The sequence below is a fragment of the Panthera uncia genome, chromosome D1 (assembly GCF_023721935.1).
Source record: "Panthera uncia isolate 11264 chromosome D1, Puncia_PCG_1.0, whole genome shotgun sequence".
NCBI classification, from domain to species: Eukaryota; Metazoa; Chordata; class Mammalia; order Carnivora; family Felidae; genus Panthera; species Panthera uncia.
Window position 1 is genome coordinate 101802870 of NC_064808.1, and position 23114 is coordinate 101825983.

A 23114-nucleotide genomic window follows, 5' to 3' on the forward strand; every position below is an offset into this window, starting at 1 on the left:
AGAGAGAGAGAGAGAGAGAGAGAGAGAGAGAGAGAGAGAGAGAGAGAAGTCTTAAAAGCAGGAACAGATACCTGTCACAGAATAGAACTTCTAAGAAAAAGAGAGTGCTTGCTAAGTGCCAAGTTCCTGCAGGGAAGATAAAGAATGAGGGCTAAGAAATAGAAGATCTGGCCACTAGATCACTGGTGACCTTTACCAGATGCTATATTGCCTGTGAGTTTGTAACTTTACATTTTGCAAATATTATCTCTGCTTGTTAACGATTGCTTATTTTTTTCTGACCTTCTACAGAATTTTTCTTGTACTTTCTAATAGCACTTACCACACACCATATTAAACCATAGTTGTATCTTTAATTCTCCCTTTAGGGAGTACCCTCCCGCTTAAATACCTAGAGAGAAACCCAATAATTATCTCTTGAATTAAGAGCCAAACAAATGGCCTACAAGGAGATAAAGCAAAGAGAAAATGTTATACTACTTCATGTTTACCAACAGTAAAGCTAGACTTAATTAAAAAAAACAAACAAACCACCCTGATATTTAATGAAAAGCAAGCCTCCTACAAAATGGTTGCACATAGGGTCAAAAGAGATCATTTTGCCTATTTCAAGATGGTAGACTGAGAACTGGCTAGTTTTCCCTTCCTACATTAATCCTGGAAAAGACAGAAAGTTAATTAGTGGTCACACAAGACAAAAGGAATTGAAGAGCTAGAACCTCGGAATAATTCTGTGATGTACAACAGACTAAATCAAATTAAAGAGGACAGTCAGAGACAATCAACATGGATCTTAAGGAAGAACCGAAACACAAAAAAGGGCAACAGAGCTACCAGTGTTTCATGCTCCAAGGTGGAATAGAGAAAAAGAAAAGGACCGAGAGAAAATCAACAGTGTTACTAGGTGGACTACCACAGCGGGGACAGCCAAGTTAAATCAGCCCGGATTCACCCCCTGCACAACACCCCTGGCAGTGAAACAGGCAGTATGATCCCAGGAGGGAGAAATGTGTACAAGATCTTAAAGAGACAGGGTAGTGTCCTGGGTGGCTGGTGACACCTAGAAAGAAGGGAAGCATCCATTCCCAGATCAGCCAGCAGGATATCTAGCTCAGAAATATTTTCTACATGCTCCTTTATTTTCACTGAAGGTCAAGGAAAACTCCAATGGCAGGTGGCTCTTAGTCCTCTTCCCAGGTAGGGTCAGGAGAAAGTCTAACAAGGAATTTCGTTCATAAAGATACATATCCAATCACAGAATGAGCAAACTCCTGAGGAATGTAAATCTCATTTAAGACAGAATACAGGCTCAACAAATGAAGAACACACCCAAAGAAAAGAGTTAAAATACAATCATAATAGGATTTTAAAATAAGTATGTTGACTCCCACTTCTATCCATAGTGTAGTTAACAAGAATGCGATGTACCCTTCACTTAAATTTTTTTTATTAGTTTTTCTTTATTTTTGAGAGGCAGAGACAGAGCGCGTGTGGGGGGAGGGGCAGAGAGAGAGGGAGACACAGAATCTGAAGCAGGCTCCAGGCTCTGAGCTGTCAGCACAGAGCCCGACGCAGGGCCCGAACTCACGAACTGTGAGATCATGACCTGAGCTGAAGTTGGACAGTCAACTGACTGAGCCACCCAGGTGCCCCTGCCCTTCATTTAAAACAACCAAAAAACTGGTCAAAATAGTTCAGACACTGGACAACAGGCAACATAGGACTGTGATCCCTGAGTGAGGGGAAACTAACGAGGTGAGGCCTACAATCTCCTGGCGTTCTGTCTGGAGACACATTTTGGACTTCACAGCAGGGACAGAGAGAGACCATGCAGAGTATGGCTATCTTGAGTAGAGGAGAAGGTACTGGAAGACTGAGATTTCTGAGATGTGGGGCAAAGTTCTGGAGAGAGGGAGCTATGCAGGAAGAAAAGTTTACAGATCTGCGTGCCATTGAATCTTTTGTAAATACTAAGACATGTACACAGGATGAAATCCTATACCGTTGGGCAAAGAATGCGTGGAGTGCTGTGAGCTGAAGGGGTTCCAGAGCTCAGAACAGGCTGATAATTACTCAAATCTCCACTAGCCAAAGTGGAAAGTTCTCACTGATCATTCAAGGCATTCAGTAGAGATCTTAGAAGGATCACACCTCAGCAGTGAGGCTAACCTATCCCTAGTGTTAAAGGTTATATTCTCACACCAACCCTAACAACACTTGAAAGGATCAAATACCTAACTGTAAGTAACTTAACAGTCTACTAAAGCTCAACACTCTTGAAAGGAAAACAAAATCCAGACTTGACGAGGTAAAGTTCACAGTGTCCAGCATCCAATCAAAAAAAAAGTATTAGGCATACCAAGAAGCAGGAAAATGTAACCTATTAAACAGGAGAGAAACAGACAATAGAAACAGATTGAGAAGCGACGGAATTAGCAGAGAATAACATAAAAGTTATTATGCTTATGTTCAAGTATTTAAAAAAGAACATGGTGATGAGAAGAAAGTATCAAGATAAATGTGTATGTTCAATATCTTCCCAGAAATAAGGGAATACATCACATTTAAGAAAAATAGGAAATGGGAGAAAGAACCGATTAGAGAACATAAAAACCAAAAATCTGTTGAAATACAAACCTCATTTGACTTGAGAAGCCTGAAGCCTCGGCAATGGAAAACACTTTAAATCAACATGATTCACCCAGCAGAATCCACCAAGAATTTCGGACCCGATGGTACAAGGAACTCTGAAAGTTGGCATTTCGTGAAGCTAAAATAAGGGTGATCAGGTGAAGGTGTTTTAAGAAGCAATTCAATCCTCAGATCTCACCTCTCATTGTATGTAACTGGAGGAGGGCCCTGACTTCTACTCCAATAGAAACCTAGAGGCTTAGTCTCTTGACGAGGCTTGATTTCCGTTTCTCTCTAGAAATACAGGGTTTCTTAACTTAAGGACCAGGCACTGTTGAGGACAGGGATACCACGCTGAAAACCGGGGGACTGAGTCAACATATGCGTACTAGATACCGACATGCCTCAGCCTTCCTTACCTCTGAAGCCAAAAATATGGCACTCTGGCCCCTTTAATTTCTGGGTAGAAAACTGGAAGAATACTCTCTCAAAACTCTATCTAGTCAAGAATAAAGGTACAAAAATTGACAATCTCTAGTAAAAAAACACAGTCAGGTCACTCCTATAGTAACACTCGCAGCTGACATTCTACCCACTGGCTTAGTTTCCAGTCATCTTCTTAGCTCCTCACTCAACTACAAATTCACAACCAAATTATGTCTGGAAGCCATCTACAAAAACCTCCTAACATAAAACATATAGCTCAAAACATCCATAACAGAAAAAAAAAAAAAAAATCAACTTGGAAGAAAAAGGAGACTATATAAAGAAAATATAATGAAGTTATTGTTCTCAGCTAAGACACTGTAGAAACATCAAGAAATAGGTGTTAGTAAAAGTTTTTTAAATGTTTATTTATTTTTGAGAGCGAGAGAGAGACAGACAGACAGAGTGCCAGCAGGGGAGGGGCAGACAGAAAGGGAGACATACAATCCAAAGCAGGCTCCAGGCTCTGAGTTGTCAGCACAGAGCCCAAAGCAGGGCTCGAACTCATGAACCACATCGTGACCTGAGCTGAAGTCGGATCCTTAACCAAATGAGCCACCCAGGCATCCCGAAATAGGTGTTATGTTAAAAGGAACAAGCAGAGAACAAAATAAACTCCCAGATATTAAAAATATGATAGCAAAAGAAAAGCTGGAATAAAAAGTTTATGAAATCTCCCAGAAAGCAGAGCAAAAATATAAAGACATGGAAAAGAAGAGGAGGAAAAAAAAAATTACAGGGCCAGGCCAGGAGAGGCAATATCTGAATAACAGGCATTCATGACAAAGAAGACAAAATTAGAGAGGGGAACATCAGCTAAGTAATTCAAGGCAATTTCCTGGAACCCAAGGGTATGAGTTTCCAGATTAAAAGGGCCCACCAATAATAGCCCAGCAGCATGCAGCAAAGCAGACCCACACCAAGGCTCTGTGTGAAATTTCACTGTGAAATTTCAGAACCCTGGGGACAAAGAGAAGATCGTACAAGCTCGGAGACAGAAAACAATAATTTACAACAAAGGATCAGGATTCAGATCACTTGAAGCTTTTCAAAAGCAATCCTGGAAACTACAAGACAATGGCATAATGTCTTCGTTATTCTGAAGGGAAATTATTTCCAACTTAAAATCCTATTCCAAGATAAACTAGTAAGTATTTTGGAGACATGCTAGATCTCAAGACATACAGGCCTCAAGAAATTTACTCTAATACATCCTTTTTTTGCAGGTTTCTGCTCACACATGTATCACAGAGGCTTTCTCTGGCCACCTTTTCAAAAAAGAACTCATCTTCACCCCCATCCTGGCTTCCCTATCTTCCTCACCTTCTCTAAAACACTGACGTAGTACATTTTGTTTTAATCTCCCCAACCTGAAACACTTTTACTAAGTATCAACTCCAAGAAGGCAAGGACTACACGTTTACTGATGTGTTGAGCACCAAGAACTGTGTCTCATATACAAATGACTCTCAATAAAAAATGTATTGCTTCGATAAAAATAAACTTTTTTTTTTTTTTTACAAAAGTAGACAATGGAGTAATAGCAAAGACTATCTATTCATGTATGAAGATAAAATGCAAGCATTTTCAGAAATACAAGGTCTCAGAGGTCTCACTCAGAGACCTCTTACTGCAAGCAGAAAAGAATATTGTCCAAAATGGGAAAAAAAAAGCCATTCCCTATGTGGACTATAATTTTCCCATTTTATTCTAAGTAGGAAATCTTTCTTACCACTTTAATTAGCAGATAAAATCTACCTCTGGTTCTCCCCTTTCACAAACAAAGAAATAGCTTTCTCTGAATTAATTCGATCTTATTGAAATTCCTTAATAGAATGATTCTCTTAATAGAAATTCATCCTAAAAGAAACAGAAAACACAGACTGCCAAAAGCCTCACATTAATAGAATTCAGCTGGGTATGGTTATGGCCAAGATCAGAATAGCTGATGCTTCTCTCTCTCCCATCACTGTAGCCTAGCTGCAGCTGCCAGACATGGGAGAAGCTCGCTGCTCGCAGCACAGAATGTCAGCTTTGAACCATAACTAAAGGCAGGCTGCCAATAATCAGCAGGAGATAGCTGAAATTAAAATAGAAGTTAAGAGGAAAACTGGACTGCTTTTCAGAAACTTGTCTATTCAATTAAGGCCTGTTATGCTTATATTTCCAAACATACGAAGCCTAAAAACAATTTATTTAATCATCTCTGACAAATCCATTTCATTCATCACATGTCCAGAAACTAAACTTTGTTTCCTGAGATTTACAGACAGCAGTTTCTCAGACCTGGAAAATCGACTGTGAACTCTTGTTGTGCAGCGGCCAAGTCACTTCTTTCTTTCTTTTAAATCCCCGGCACTATTCACAGTATCAAGCACACAGTACTTAATAAACTTGAACAGTCCCCTCATTTTCAGAAAACATCGAGGTTTAGAAATGCTATATGGTTTGCTCCAGGATGTTTACACTAAAAGTTAGATCAAGGACTAGCAAACAGACCTCACTCTGGACTTTTCTTTTAACGTCTGAACCAATTTAAACAGAGGTTGAGGGGGAGAGCAATGACAACTTGTTGAATCATGAATCATGCTGGCTCTTTCATGCAGTTACTAGTCTCCCTTAGAAGTGAGCTAGAAAGGTTTACAAATAATCACTTACACCTGACCTCTTTAAAGGTATCTATGCTATATGTGTCTAACAAAAAATTCAAAAAGAAAGATCCTAAATTTTATACCCAAGGACAGCTTAATTTTACCGGCATGATTCAATGTTTCTATACCCCTTCTGAAGTATACACCGATTTACCTCTTTCTACATTGACATCTCCCATCCCCACACATGTGAAAGCAACAGTCACCTGTACATCTACACAGATTATGTTCACCTAGTGGAGCTCATAAAGCAGGTCACAGGATGGGACTGGAAAGGTAGACAGGGGCTGCATCACCACATCCATTCTATGCTAACTTTTGATTTTATACTGAAGGCAATGGGGAACCACAGGAATATTTTAAGCAGAAAACTACAAGGATCAAATCTGCATTTTAAAAAGACCATTCTGACAGCAACACGCAAGATGGATGAAAAGAAAGACAAATCTTGAGGCAAAGAGACCTGGATGAAAAGAAAGACAAATCTTGAGGCAAAGAGAACTGAGGCTGCTCAAGTAATTCAAGTGAATTCAAGTAATTCAATTTCTCAAGCGAGAAATTATGAGAAGTTATCCAAACTTAAGCAATAATAGAAGACACTGGAGAAGTGGTGACAGATTTAGGCAGTTCTGCAACCGGGACCCAGGCTAATAATTTTAAAACTTAGAGTCATACTAGCGTTATCAAGTGGGTAAAACCTTCAAAGCTTATTTAAACTCATAAAGAAAGGCAAATGAACAACTTCTCTAAAATTGCCTTCATGCTGTTAAGATAGTGACAGAAAGCCACAAAAATTGTCCCTTAGGTTCTCTGAGTAACCAAGTGTCTAAAGGTATTATGCCTAAAACAAAGCTCCTATTCAGTCACCACAGCCAGCATCCTAGTATGTTACCATTGAAAGGGCAAGACAGGAAATGAATCAATAAACCTCAGGCACATGCTTGGCCTGGAAAGACACAGCAAGCGTATCAAGGAGCAGAAATCTGAAAACAAAGGCCCTGGGTAATTTAATTACCAGGCCGGAATCTGCTGACTACCGGTTTAATTGTTTGAACAGTGCCCAAACTGTCTGACAAGGTGACCACCCTATGATTTTTGCACCGTTTACTGCATGTGACCACCCAGACAAATATGAGAAATAGTTCTAAAGAACGCAGGAATCTTGAATAACTTTCATTAATCACACCTATGATTCCGAAGGAAAAATTTTTAAAGAGTCAAATCTTTTTATAAATAACTCAAGGCTCTTTTTAGCAAATTCAATTACCACTACATCCTCCATGCTGTCAGGTCAAGAAAATCGTATCCTTCAGAGATGAGCACAACTGCTATAGAAGAACTGGGTAACAAAAATTACTCAGAACAAATTTATATGCTCTTATTTACCATTATAAATAACTCTGAAAATGTTATTTTAGGGAGGTGTGGGAGTTGGAAGAGAGAATGTTAACTGCAGGGTGGTAACTAGAGGAAGCCAATTTTCTCCCTTGATTCAGTTAGTATTTCCTCATTCATGTTTATCTCCTGAAGAGTAAACCAACAGAAAACTCCTTTCAGAAACTGAACAAAGAAGCACCTCTGACCGCCTAACCTGGCAGTGTGCTTCTCCTGCCTTCACCGAATAAATAAGGTGTATAAGGCCAAAGTAGACTGTTACATTCAACATTCATTCAACAGGTATTTAAGTTGATGTGGTGTCGAACCCTCAGCTCTGAAACTAGTAGAGATAAAAAGATACACACACTTTAAATAATAATGAAAGGTAATATATAAATTCTAAAATGAGTTATACAGGAGAAAGAACTATAATGGTCTCATAAGAGAAAATCAATGTAGACAAAATTAACTGAGAAAGACTTTATTGAAGATGTGGAACTTTAGCTAGGCCTTTATAAAAGGCAAAATCTGAATATGTAAAGAACAAAGGGCTTTCTAAGGCTCCAGATCCACATGAACGTAGATTTGGAAATTTACACATTTCTATTTGGAGAACCACTATGGAAATCAGCCATATAGATTTTTTGGTCAATAGGTTAGATTGGGTAAGAAGGCCACTGGATGGTTTCCAAAGTACTGGAGATGGGGGCTCAAAGGCTTCCAATTTTCATGAAAGATAAAAAAGAACAGTTATATCCGCTAAAGCGGACAAAACCATTACATACTTTGCCTGGTTTTTGAGTTTTAATGACATTACATTTAATGGTATCTATCATAATTCAATTCAATCAACTGACACGCTTAAGGGGATAAAGGGAGGGCAGAGAATCCTTAAGGCAGAAGGAACAGTAACATGCAAAGTCACTAGGACAGAAGAAGCTTAAGTTCAAAGAACTTGAAGAGGACACACAACCAGTTAGTGCAGAGGAGTTGATAAAAGCTCTAGCTCTGAACTCAGATTTCGGCTTCGAGCTCTGGTTATGCCACTTTTCTTGCTTGCTCTGTGAGGTAGGCAAACTGCTCAACTGTCTCCTGTACTGTAAAACAGAGATATCAACAGTCCCTATCTTATAAGGTTTTCAGAGGACGAAATGACGACAGAATGTGTATGGGACTTAGCACAAGGTCTAGCACATGTAAGTGTTCAAGAAATGATAATCCTTATGATTTTTAAAGCCAGGGTGTGTGGAGTGTAATCACGCTTGCTGGCCTTGATAAGAATCCTGGGCTTTATTCCAAAAACAATGGAAGTCCTGCAAAGTTTTAACAGTTTTAATTGAATTTTTGTTTTAAAAAGATGCCTTACTTTGTATCTCTAATAAGAAACCCCAAAGGAAAAATGTACTGTAGAATTTACTACCAAGAAAAGTTCTTCTTTGAGGAATAGGTATCTTTCTTTCTCTTAGATAAACTTCTGTAAATGACTGTATCTCTCTTTCACTTTGAGAGCCAGAAAGCTTAGGGCCAAATGTGAAGTTCTTGGGCCCTACTGCCTGCATATTTGTGTTTCCTCCTCCTACCTCCCACGAGTGCTTTCTACTCTTACATAACATTTTCTGATTCGTTATTAGTAGTAGTATTAGTATTTAGAGACAGAGAGCATGGACATGAGCGGGGGAGAGGGGCAGAGGGAGAGAGAGAGAATGTGAAGCAGGCTCCACACTCAGCACGGAGCCCAAAGGAGGACTTGATCTCACGACTGTGAGGTCACGACCCGAGCCAAAATCAAGAGGTGGACGCTTAACCAACTGAGCCACTCAGGGGCCCTTCAGTTCTTTATCCTTGTTTATATTTTAGAATGATTGTTTTTGTATTATTTTCCTTTAAAGCTATTTCAACTGTTTACAGCATGAGGTGCAATCTAATTAATTAAACCAAAAACAAAGGGCATAAACAGCATAACCTCATGATGCATGAATCATGAGGCATTCCCAGCATGCTACCTAAATCACTCTTTTGGTGTAAACCTAGTCAGATGGAGCAAGAAAACCAGATGGCACAGGAAACCTCTCTCTATGCAAAGAAAGAGCAGATGAGGAGCGTGCAAAGACCTAAGGCCTTTCCGGAATTAGCAGGACACAGTTGGGGCAACCAGTGCCAAGAGCAGAAGAGAACTGGAAAGTGGCAGGCTGCTGAGAAGTTAAGTACTGGTTCAAGGTTAGAGGTTTTGTTTTTGCATATGAATGTTTTTTCCCAAAAGAACTTCACCCTCTTCATTTTGGTGGTTCCACTGTCCTATTCTCTTAGCTCATGAGACCCCTTGGTTGCTTCACTTATCTCCCTCCTGAACTTGGACCTCCTAGTCAGCCATTTCAACTGTGACCTCTCTGGCCACAGCAATGCCTACATGGATTTGACCTTCTGTCATTGCAGTCCCTAACCTGGCTCCTTCTTATTGTCTACTTTTTCTCCTGCTGGGTTGGAAAGCACTGATGACTGTGAGTCTACCGTGAACTCCCTCACTGCTGATTACTGATGCTTTTATTCATCCCTTGAATATCATATGAGCACCACCAGCTGCTCTAAACCTTTCCCCACGCTGCAGTGTCTGACATATTGCTCTTTCCCTGACTTTTCATCTGCTACATTACATAATGAATTCAATCTATATTAACCAACTCCTCTTGCTTCTATTTCATCCCAAAGCTACATCCTCAGTCATGTCCTCAGCACAAACTCTAATTCTCACTGGGACTGCACCTATGCACTACTTTCTCAGAGAAGGAGGAATTCCTCTCGTCTAAGCTAACCTTCCCTCTGTGCTTCTGATCCCATTACCTCCTGTCTACCCTGGGGTCTTGTTCCACCAACCATTCCTTCTTTCCTGCCTATATTCTTTTCTAGCTTCTTCACACCAAGACCACTACCACAAACAAAACCATGACATGGTACTGAATTCTATAGACTCTAATTATCCCTCAAATCTGTCCTTCTCTCCTCCCTTCTACCTTCAAGACCTCAAAAATAAATTTTTAGACCTTTCTTCCTCTCCTCACTATCCAGGCATCTATAAATTCTTGAAATCTGGCTTTATTTCCCCATTTATTGAAAATCACTCTCTTCCAAGTCACTGGTGATCTGACGACGACCAAATACACACCCCCTTCACTCTAGGCTCTCTCCCCTTTGTCTAATCAGGACAGAAACTGTCCTTACTTCCCAAGACGCTCCTCTGCTTCACCAATCCCACTTCTCCCAACTGCCTTTTAAAGAAGTCGTCATCGGGGCGCCTGGGTGGCGCAGTCGGTTAAGCGTCCGACTTCAGCCAGGTCACGATCTCGCGGTCCGTGAGTTCGAGCCCCGCGTCAGGCTCTGGGCTGATGGCTCGGAGCCTGGAGCCTGTTTCCGATTCTGTGTCTCCCTCTCTCTCTGCCCCTCCCCCGTTCATGCTCTGTCTCTCTCTGTCCCAAAAATAAAAATAAAAAACGTTGAAAAAAAAAAAATTTTTTTAAAAAAATAAAAAAAAAAATAAAGAAGTCATCAAAACTCACATCTTATTCTTAGCCTTCTTCTAAGATCTCATTATTAATTACAGCTTCACTCAATCATGTCTATGCAGATAATTCTCAAACCCAGAAGTAGTAAGAGTATAGGGTGGAGATTTATGTGCATAAATGTGATGAGTAAAGCTGTATAACCACCACTCAAATCAATAATTTACCATCACCCAAGACAGTTCCCTCTTGCCACTGGTCAATTCTCCCCCCTCCCCATAAACAGTAAAGAGACCACCACCTTCCAATTTCTATTACTATGTATTTGTGTTGCCTCTTCTAGAGCTTCATGTAAAGGTAACCAACTGTACGGATATGCTCTTTTGCATCTAGCTTCTTCCACTCAGCACCATGTGTGTAAACTTTATTCACACTGGTGCATGTGGAAAGTAGTTCATTCCTTTCTACTGCTGCGCTGTCTGTCTTCCTTTCTATTGCTTTACCACAATTTGTTTGGGATACATTCTCCTGCTGCTGGACATTTGGGTTGTTCCCACTTGAGAAAAAGTAGCTATGATAATTCTTGTACAAGTTATTTTACAGACATTTGTTTTCATTTTCCTTGGGCAAATACTTAGGAATGGAATTGCTGGGTAAGAGGTAGACGTACATTTAACTCGATAAGAAACTGAAAAACGGTTCTCTCAAGAACATGGTTGTACCATGTTACACTCCCACCAGCAGTATATGCGAATACTCGTTGCTTCAAATCCTTATTGGCATTTAGTAGTATTATCAGCCTTTTAAATTTTAACCGTTCTAGTTGACATGTAATGTTATCTCATTATAGTCTTTAATTTCTCTGGTGACTAATAAGGTTGAATGATTTTTCATGTGCTTATTATTTGACCATTCATATATCTTCTTTTGTAAAGTGTCTGGTTCCGGTCTTTTGCCAATTGTTAAACTGGGTGGTTGTTTTTTTTTTTTTTTTTTTTACTGTTGAATTTAACTTCTCTTTTGAATGGGGTTTGCTTTCATATCTTCAATGGCCAAAAGGTCACATCAAACTAAATGTCCTGGTGTTATCTCCAACAGCACCTTTAAAGTCTAATTTGTAATTTTTTAGTTGGGAACCAGACCTCTCTATTGCTGTCAACCACATCACAGATATTCTTCAATTGTGTTTGCTTTAAATCCTAACTCTTGAGGTTCTCCTCTTGACAGCCAGTCAATAAGAACTCTCGAGAAGTGGTAAATTATTAACATATAGGCTCTGGGATTGCAAGGGTCAAATCCAGACCCCACCACTTACTGGCTGTGTGACTTTGGACTGTGAGTCTTTCAGTGCCTAACTTCCAAGGTTTTTGTGATATTTAAATACATAAGTCATATAAAGTACTTTAAATAGTACCCAACAAAAAGGGAGTACTCAATAAATACTACTTGTTATTTTCAGAATCAGAAACGCCTTTTACTTAAAATCTTATCTCATGATTCCAACAAATAACATTTTATTTTCTTTTATTTTTTAAAGTTTATTTATTTGTTTTATTTATTAAAGTTTATTTATTTAGAGAGAGATATAGACAGTGCAAGTGGGGAGGGGCAGAGAGAGAATCCCAAACAGGCTCCATGCTGCTAGCACAGGGCCCAACATAGGGCTCAAACCCACAAAACCGTGAGATCATGACCTGAGCCAAAACCAAGAGTGAGATGCTTAACCGAATGAGCAACCAGGTGCCCCCCAACAAATAACATTTTAATCTAAGCATTTAGCCTCTGACCTCTAGACAATTAAAACAGTCTATTAAATGGTCTCTTTCCTTCTCCTCTAATTCAGACCATGCATCCTTGCTGGATTTATCTTCCTTAAAAAAGTCCTTACACACATCACCACCTTTTGGTTCTCAGACGCCCACTCCAAGAAATAATCTGAACCCTTTATCCGAACACTCAAGGTCTCTCACAACTGGTCTTTACATACACCTCTCAAAGATATACCTCCTACATATAGGACTATGGAAAGAATTCAAAAAGTATTCAAAAGATTATGCCTACAATAGAAAAAGTCAGCAGCAGCAATAAACATATTTTACTTAGGAAAAAGGAGGTAAGTCTAATCAGCTAAGAGAAGTGAAAGTGGTTGCCTCTGATGAAGGGAAATGGGGGTGGGGTGGAGGATGGGGAACTTATCTTGTTTCTAACAAATGCTGCAGAATTATTTGACTTCTTACAGGGTACATTTTTAACTTTTTAAAAAATAAAATTTGGAAGAGAAAAATACAGACCAAGAGAGATGAAAAACAAAAACAAAAACAAAAACAAAAACAAAGGAAGACTTGTTTATCAACTGAAGTGGACAGCATAATGTGTCGGTTACTAAGGGTAATCCATAGACTTACGAAAGGAATAGTTGGGCACATCCATTTACCTAGTGCAGATACCCTATTTGTAGATGGAAGAGTATGGATTTTATCCAAAAAGCAATGGGAAGTGAAGGTAACTGAACACAGAGGTAATATAATAAGAACAGTATCTAGGGAAGATTAAACAGGAATTATATCAGAAATGCACTTGACTGGAAAAGAAATAGGGAGCGGTAAAACATGAGGTCTTCATAACTGAGACACGAGGTGATGAAAGCCCAGATTAGGGTGATGACTGTGGAAACAGAAGGATTTAATTTCAAGTCACTTTTTCAAGAACACAGGGTATGATTTGCTGGCCAACTAAATACGAAACTAAGGTAATTAAAAAAAAAAAAAAAAAAGGAACACAACACCCTCTAACATAAAGTATGCACTAAAGGAATACTTATAAAGTGTAAAGAGTATGTCCAAGGTTGTAAACATTAAAGATAAACTTTCATGTATAGTTCTTAATATATAGTTTAATACTACTTATGTGGTTTTTTTTCATCTAAGCCTCCAATTGATTTAAGACATTTCTGGCTCAGAATTCACTTAAAATCTTATACATATTTGGGGAGCCTGAGTGGCAAGTCGGTTAAGCATCTGACTCTTGATTTCGGTTCAGGTCATGGTCTTACTAAAGTTTCATGAGATTGAGCCCATGTCGGGCTCTGCACTGACAGGGTGGAGCCTGCATGGGATTCTCTCTCTCCCTCTTTCTCTGCCTCTCCCCCTGCTCGCATGTGCATGCTCTCTCTCTCTTTCAAAATAAGTAAACATTAAAAACAATCTTATACCTATTTTTCACTACTTGATTAACGTTCCATGAACTGCATTTTTCACCTTGTGTTTTCCTTCCTCACGGGCTTCATGTCCGAAACTGGCTGTCAGTCTCTTCTTTGCTTGCACCTACCTGAAGCTACAGTTTACTCTGTCTTTTTGTCCCCATTTACCCTAGATATTTTATATTAAAAATAAACTATACACATTGAACAATCCCAAAATTACATTTCAATTTCTATAAAAAGAATGTGATCCAAACCTTTACCATCAAAAGTCTTGGCAAGAAAGAACAATTCAGAATATTCCCTTTTCACAGAAATGACATCTGACGTGTAATAGCCATTTCTAGTTGACTCATAAAACTACACCTTCAAGCTTTAAAACTATTCCATTGGGTAAAGACTTAACCTCTTGACCCCACTGCTCTTCTCAACTACTTCCTCATTTCTAGTCTCCCTTTTTGAAGGAGAAATCTTTCTAACAGCCATCTCTTCTGGTTTCTCCATTTTTCTTCTATTTGCTGTTAAAGCCCTGCAATGTAGCTTTTGACCCACCCACTCCACCAAAACTGCTCTTACCAACTGCCAGATACAATGGTCAACTATCATTCTTCACCTTTCTTGATCTGACATAGACAGTCATTCACACCACCCTCCTGAGAACACTTCCTTCACTTCCTGGTTCCTTGGTAACCAGGACACTGCATTCTCTTGTCTCTTTTGCTGGCTCCTCCTATCTTCCCAGTCTTTAAATGTTTGAGGGCCTTAGGAATATGACATGGGTCGTTTCTCCAATCATAGTCACTATTTAGGTGGTCTCTACCTAGCAAGAAATCCTACTGATTCTTCTTGCAAAACATACCGTGGATCTGATCCATAGCACTACGTGTATTGCCACTACCCTGCTGAGCCATCGTCATCTCTCGCTTGGACTACTGGAACAGCCTGGTCTGTTTCTACTCTCGCTCACTACAATCCATTCCGAGCACAACAGCCAGAGTGGTGCTTTTAAAATGTCAAATTAGGAGCGCCTGGATGGCTCAGTTGGTTAAGTGTCCAACTTCAGCTCAGGTCATGATCTTGCGATTTGTCACTTCAAGCCCCACAATGGGCTCTGCACTGGCAGTGCAGAGCCTGTGTGGGATTCTGGCTCTCTCCTTTCTCTCTGCACCTCCCCCTCTCACATTTTTTTCTCTCAAGATAAATAAACTTGAAAAAAAAAAAGTAAAATTAGATGCAATCACTTCTTTGCTCAATCCCCTCTAATGGTTCCCTAATTCTTTCAAGGTTAAGAGCCAAAGTCCTTATAATGGCCTACAAAGCCCCTATAGTGCACCACTCCTGCTTCCCATTTGCCCTTCTGATCTCATCTCCTACTACTATTCTTCCTCCCTGCTCACTCTTACTCTTCTCTCTTGCTTGCCTATCTCTAGCCAGACAGGCCTCCCCACTATTCCTTGAATATACCAAGCACACTGCTGCCTCAGGACCCTTGCATTTGGTCTCTGCTCTCCCTGGAACACACTCTTTCCCCATATCTACCTGACTGTAGTTTCTGGTCTCTGCTCAAATGTCAGTGTGGCCTTCCCTGATCACTCTATTTAACACTGCAATCAACTTCCCTACTCCCCAATGCCCCTTCCTTGTTTTCCTTGTTTTACTATTTCCATAACACTTACCACCATCTAATATGCTATACATTCTACTTAATTTATCTCTCCCCACACTAGAATGTAAAGTTCATAAGAGGGATTTTTGTCTGTTTTCTTCATTGTGGTATTCCTACCAGGTAGAACAGTATGTAACACACGGTTGGTTTTTGGTAAAGATTTCTTGAAAGACTGACTAAACTGAATAGATGAGCCAATATAAGACAGAGTAAGACAGAAATAAAAAGGAAAAGAACAGAAGACAGAAAAAAGGAAAAGAACAAGAAGAGAAGGAATGGAAGAAACTTGTCTTCCTTTTAAAATAGCTAAACTTAAAGATAATTTTGACAGGATTGGAGATTTCTGCTTTCATTCAAGATGGAGGAACAAGGACTGGATGTACCGAGACAATCCCCACAACAAATAAAAGACAAAGATATATGAGACACTGGTTTATAGCACACTAAACATCAGGCAAAGAAAAGTGATCCCTGAGGGGCAGAAAATAAGTGAGGTGAGACCTACGAATACCCTCAACTATGGCTTAAAAGAGGGTCTAGGCCACAGGGTAGGGAGGAGAACCTGAGGCAGCACCCAGCAGAGTCCCTGAGCAAGGAGACAGACCTGAGAGTCTCAGGAGAACGAGGTGAATGGAGGTAACCAAACACAGAGTACCAAAGAAGAGAGTACACACACTGAGGAGCCCACAGCTTTGATCTGTGAGCATCCTGGAGAGAAGACATGGCACATGCATGTGAGAAAACTACCAAAACCCAGAAAAAGAACCATCTGTGAGGATTAGAGAGAACAGTGTCTGGTACCAGGAATGCTGCCTATTCCTACTGACCAGGCTAAAAAAAACACCCCAAGTCCATGGGGCATCGGATAGAGGACTCCAAAGTGGGAAATAACGATACCTAGAGTGAGCACTGCTCCAATCATAAAAGGAAGATTCAGATGACATAAATTATTTCCTAGTAACTTAACTGTGTCCCAGATCAAAGCTAAAGAAAAGGGATAGGAATACAAAGACATATGGCAACCAGTAAGGTAAAAGTGACAATGTCTGACATAATCAAAGACTACCAGGCAGGTAAAGAACTGGGAAAATCTGATCAAAACTGGGAAGAAACATTAACCATTCACAACAGATTCAGCACTGACAGAGACAGGAGAATTAGAAGACATGGACATTACAAGTTACTAAAACTATACTCCAGATGTTAAAAAAAGACAACTAAAGACATGGTAGATCTAAAAAAGAAAAAAAACACAAGGCCTTAGTCAAGCTTACAGAGCAGGAAACTGCCACGTGTGAGATGAAAAATACACTGGATGAGAGTGACGGCAAATTAGACATCGTGGAAGATTCGATGACTTCAAGACCCGGAAAGAGCAACTATCCAAAATGAAACAAAGAAATTTTTTTTACAAAGCCTTTACAAAGGAATTTACAAAACAAAGGCAAACAAAGGAATTTTTTTAAAAACAGAAAAAACATCATCAGTGAGCTGTAGCCTACAGCTGTAGGCTGTATACAGCCTAACAGATGTATAATTGGAGTCTCTAAAGAGAAGGAAACAGAGGTGGCTCAGAAAAACTGGTCAAGAATGTAATGACTGAAACTTTTCTGAATTTGGTGAAAGCTGTACATTCACAGATCCAGGAAGTTCAATGAACAGAAGCATGAAGAAAACCACACAAAGGCATATCACAACCAAATTGTTGAAACCTGTAATGAACAGAAAAAACTGGAAAAGCAGCCAGAGAACAGAGGCACATCACACACAGAGGAATAAAGAAAAAGACACAGCAGGTTTCTTGTCAGAAATGATGCACATGAGAACACAGTGGAGCAACATCTTTCAAGTACTGAAAGAGAAAAACCCAAGCTAGAAATATATACCCAATACAAATATCTTGCAAAAACAGACAAAGACTTTAGACATACAAAAACAAAGATTTCATCAGCAACAGACCTGCATTACAAGAAATGCCAAAGAAAATCCTTCCAACAGAAGACAAATGACACCAGATCAAGGTATGTATCTACACAAAGAATTGAAAATGAAAATGTGCATCTCTATAGAGGGATGTAGCAATGATGAGTCCACTAGGAAATATGTGAGATTCAAAAAAAATTTTTTTAAATCTTTATTCATTTTTGAGAGAGACAGACAGAGCGTGAGCAGGGGAGGAACAGAGAGAGAAGGAGACACAGAATTCGAAGCAGGCTCCAGGCTCTGAGCTGTCAGCACAGAGCCTGACACGGGGCTCGAACCCACAAACTGCAAGATCATGACCTGAGCCAAAGCTGGACGCTAAACCGACTGAGCCACCCAGGCGCCCCGGAAATATGTAAGATTTTAAAAGACAATACCGAAATCTCTTTAAAACATAACTGACTTTTTAAACAAAAGTAACAACACTGTATTTTGTGTTTTATAAAATAAGGGATAAATAAAATGTCTGAGAAGAACATAAGGCCAGGAGATAGAAAATAAAAGTACAGTACATTAAGGCTCATACCATATGTGAGGTGGCAAGTCATTACTTGAAGGTAGACTGTAAGTTAAAGACTTGTACGTAAATGTTCAGAGCAATTCATGTTTAACAGCCAAAACCAGAAACCAACCCACGTGTCTATTAACTCATGAATGGATACACTGGGATATATTTATACAATAGAAAGCTATTTCTAAACTACTTAGCAATAAAAAGAAATGATATGTTGATATACACAACAAAGTGGATGAATCTTAAAATAATTACACTGAGCGAAAGATGCCAGACAAAAAAGCGTATACTGATTGGCCACATTTATATAAAACTCAAGGAAGACAGAAACTAACATACAGTGACACAAAACAGATCAGCAGTTGCTTGGTGGTGAGGTGGGCCAAGAGAAATTATAGAGGGGCACAAAGGAACTTTGGGAATTACGGGTATCTTGGCTGTGGTGATGTGTGTGTGTGTGTGTGTGTGTGTGTGTGTGTGTGTGTGTGTGTATGTTATGTGCGTGAAAACTTATTAAATTGTACATGTTAAATATATGCAATTTATTGTAGGTAAATAATTCCTCACAAAGGCTGTTTAAAAACCATTTTGGATTTAAATGGGCAGGTCAGGGGCGCCTGGGTGGCTCGGTCAGTTAAGCATCTGACTTAGGCTCAGGTCATGATCTCATGGTTTGTGGGTTCAAGTCCCACATAGGGCTCTGTGCTGACAGCTCAGAGCCTGGAGTCTGCTTCGGATTCTGTGCCTCCTTCTATCTCTGTTCCTCCCCCGCTTGCACTCAGTCTCTCAAAACTAAATAAACACTAAAAAAAATATTTGTAATTTTTCAAGGGTTAGAATGGATCATAAAACACAATTAATCAAATACTCTCTTAACAGAGATAAAGCAACCAAGTCCCAGAGAGGTGTAGTGACTGGCCCAGGGTCTTAGAGCTACAGTTGGGAGCTTTCTAAACCGTATGATCCACAACAGCAGGAACCATGTTATTTAGGTCACCACTATATCCTCTATACCTAAAACAATGCTGGGACGCAGTAGGAACTCAGTAAGTATTTGTTGACTAATTTTGCCCCTGGAAGGAAAGGTAAAAAATGAAGATAAAAGGAAACATAAAAGGAAAGAAAAATCCCCCTTGCAATATGAATCCAAGTTTCCTCTTGTCTGTGATTCTCCCTTCTCTCTCATGCAGATGACAAAATTAAGCAACAGCTTTAAAACAATAAACATCATGAATACAAGAGAATAAGTTATATTCCATATCTTTGTCATACTGAATATTTTATTGTATTCTAATCCTTAAAAGGTTCTAGTTACCAACTCTTAAACGAGCAGGAAAATTAACAGAAAATACTACATTCGTGAAGATTAGTGACATATTCAAATTAATAACAAATTTAAAGAACAGTGAAGTGCTTACCAAAAATCTCTCCATTTTTGGCATATTCTGTCACAAGGTACAACATATTTTTGGTCTCCATTACCTATTGATAAATAATTCCATATTAGTCTGACAGGAAAGGATTTTAATTCTATTCTAATTCAACATTCTATGGAGTTACTAAATAAAACTACTAGTAAGAGTACCCAAGTTACGAATAATTCAGGAGGTGGCAAAGTTTACATGACTGACGGTATCTTTATGCTAACTCTTCTGTGAAAAATCTAGGTTCTTTCTTTTCCAGGTTTGGCCCATGGATCAGAGGAAGCGGCACTGCCCAGGCACCTGTTAGAAATGCAGCATCTCAGGCCCCACCCCAGACCTACTGACACAGAATTCCCATTTTAACAAATTTTTTAAACAGAAAATGTGATTGTTACACACGTTCAAGTTTAAGAAATATTAATATAGATAGAAGGAGCTTTGAAGATCAATTTTTTATCACCTCACAGACTTTTCTAGCCTTGTGCTATCTGGTAGACTCTGATTGAGGAATAATAAAATAGAGCTCAGTTTATCTGGCCTATATCCTAAATAATCTGGCACAATAGGATGTTTCTCCTACTGTAGTGCCATACTGTTATAAACTACTGTTATTTTAAAAACAATGTTCAAAAGTTTCTTCATAACTTCACTGCTGTACAGTTTTATTTAAATTAGTTTTTCTAGGTTGGAAAAGGAAGCGTGTCAGTGTCATTGACTTGCTATTTCAAACTATAATGAGCCAAAAGGAAATGAATTGATAAGTTCAAAATGAGTGAATTTTAGATTTTCTGTAACACTATCTTTTAATGTACTGGCACAAGCTAACAGTGAAAATTTAACTGCCATCTACTCAAAGGCTGAAGACTAATTTTGCTCTAACATGTAGGTTTAGGACTATTCCCAATCAGGCCAGAAAAGAGCTATCTACAATTTGCATCTAAATAAGCCAAATAGTAAGTCAATTTAACTGATTATTTAGCTCAAATAAAGGTGGAATTGTGTGAAACTTGGTAGTTGTAGCCTCAGTTTAGCTTATGGTTCATCAGACTTCTAAGGCTGTGATTAGTTTCTTATAAGTATTCTCTTTAGGAATTAAAAAAAAAAAAAAAATTAAAGGGAGAAATACTGTGATGTAAATATGACCTAAGGCGCCATGTGCAGTTTTAGAACTTTGGGAATTGTTTTGAGTGGCACATCATAGTCTGTCATTCTAATGGTAACACTAATGGTCTCCACGTCTCCACACCTTTTTAATTGCAAATCTCTATCAATAACCAATTGTCTAGCCAGACACATATGTACATAGGCACGTACATGTAAATATATACACGTACCTGCGTATGTTTATATGAACATAAAGAGACACAAATTACATACTTGTGCTGTATAATTGTATCAACACATTATATACATGATCAAGTGCACACAAGAAGATAAATACAAAAAATACACATAGTTAGACGTTCTGGTATTTTCTTATGCCCCAGGGACACTTGTGCTAACCCATGTGAGTATACACAGTGGTGGGCCAGTATTAGCTCTCTGTAGGGGGGAAAATAAAATGGCCCTGACTTGTGAACAGCTTCCTGTGGTATAAATACTCCCACCATTGCCAATTTTGGGCTACTAACATGATATTAATTGACTCACAAAACTTCTGAAAATGTTATAGATATCACAAGCCAGTACAGGCTGAGGACAGCAATACCACTGGGTGCACACATCACACCAGGGAGACACAAGTCATAGGCTAGCATAGTGTAACATTTTAGCTTAAAAATAGTTTTCCAATATAAAAATTCTACATATTAACAAATAGAAATGTTAAAAAAATGTTTTGTATTACATTGTCATTCTTCAACATGAATTACTCTTTAAAAATCGGAGAAAATCTTCCTTTTAAAAAACACAGCTTATACTTTAAATGGGTATAGTTATTTTACAAAATTATATCTCAATAAAGTTGATTTTTTTAAAAAAAATGGCTCATTTACTTTATCTGACAAAATAACCCAAACAAAATATACGACTTGGTTCTAAGTATTACCAAGTATGCCACTAGGTAATATGCTATTTTAACCTTTGTATTTCAAAAAACATAAAGTGTTTTTTTTTTTAAATAAGCAAAACTGCCATATCCCCATTAATGGTTCCACCACCAAAAGACAACAGGCTTAAGTATCAGAAAAGCAAAACTACAAACTTTTGAATTAAATACCTTACAGTCTGAGAGACAACTTAAAATTAAGCTACTAGTTTACTTCCTAGTTTTTTATTAAAATACAGAAAATGGGTGTACCCAGCTTAATGAAACCATAGAATCATCTTTTTTTTTTAATAGAGTGAAAAAACTCACACAAAAGAGAAAAATGATGTGAAAGAGAGAATGGGTTGTGAGAAGCATGGAGAAGAATAAGGTTAAGTCCTACCTGGTAAAGTTTGATGATATGAGGGTGGTCTAACATCTTCATTATTTGTACTTCTCGGTAGATTTTCTCAAGGTTCACTGCATCCAGCTGAGATTTATCTATTATTTTTATCGCCACCTGCATTCCGGACACAAATAAATACAATTAGTATGTGATGGTTAATATTTTCTAGTTAAGAATCTTTTAAGTATAGGACACCTGCCTCACCCGCTCAAGCTCTGTCCTCCCTCCTTTCAAAATAAACAAACATTTATAAAAAAATTTAAAAAAATACAGCACCCCTGACACTTTGCCTGTAGGTTGCTATGACAACAAAAACTAGTTTAAATTCAATGCTCATTCAACAAATGTTTCTTAAACATCTACCACATGTGAGGCACTGCGGTAGATTTTGTTTAGGAGTGTCTTTAGTGTGCCATGACAAATAACCCTGCAAAGTCGCTTTAATAAAATATATTTCTTTTAGTGTAACTGTAATGTTTTACTCTACTTATAAACTGAAGAAATAAAATCTCAGCAGCTTCAACCAGTTATCTCGCTGCAAAGTACCTCTAAACAAATGATCAGCCGAGTAGAAGGCAATTTCTGCTGTATTGAAACAATTTTTCTAGAAAAGTGATAGATTCCAAAGAATGTAGACATAGCTTTGGTTGGGCGGTGGTGGGGGAGCTAAATATAAAGTATTAAAATCAATTTATATGAAAGATACCAACTGGATTCAACTTTAAAAATCGAAGCACAGGGGTGCCTGGGTGGCCCAAGCGGTTAAACATCAGACTCTTAATTTCAGCTCTGGTCATGATCTCTCGGTTTGTGAGTTAGAGCCCCTGCATTGCCACCCCCCTCCCCCATCCTGCTCACAGTGTGGGGCCTGCTTAGGATTCTCTCTCTCCCTGCCCCTCCCCTCCCCACCCTGTGCTCTCTCAAAATAAGTAAACTTAAAAAAAAAAATTGAAGTCCAAAAACTCATCTGTTAGTAATTACACTAGCTTTTCACTTCCTTAAAAGAATCTGATTTTTAAACAATGTAGCCTCTTTCTAGCGTAACTAGATAAGAACTCAAACCACTCCAAGGTTAATAATTTGAAGGAACTGCATTTGAAGGTGAGTAACTAGGTAGTCAGAAATCAAAAATCATGTACTTTTTTCTACGCAACCTAAGAAGAACTAATTTTTTTAAGTAAATAGTAGCTATTTGGTTAGGAAATAAGCCATCCTGATTTAACTAAAATTTTCAGATCAGTGGGAACCACCCAAAAC

The 23114-nt window shown here is 38.7% G+C and overlaps 1 protein-coding gene across 1 annotated transcript in view; it reads right to left on the reverse strand.

Annotated features, from left to right (window-relative positions):
• Positions 1-22743, reverse strand: part of SIK2 (salt inducible kinase 2) — a 105317-nt gene extending 82574 nt beyond the window's left edge. Inside the window, exons 1-2 of the mRNA XM_049613551.1 lie at positions 21855-22743; positions 19420-19483 (exon numbers count right to left, since the gene is read on the reverse strand). Coding sequence (XP_049469508.1) covers positions 19420-19483; positions 21855-21977 — 187 coding nt within the window. The 5' untranslated portion in view covers positions 21978-22743. The remainder of the gene's footprint in view (positions 1-19419; positions 19484-21854) is intronic.
• Positions 22744-23114: the final 371 nt, after the last annotated feature.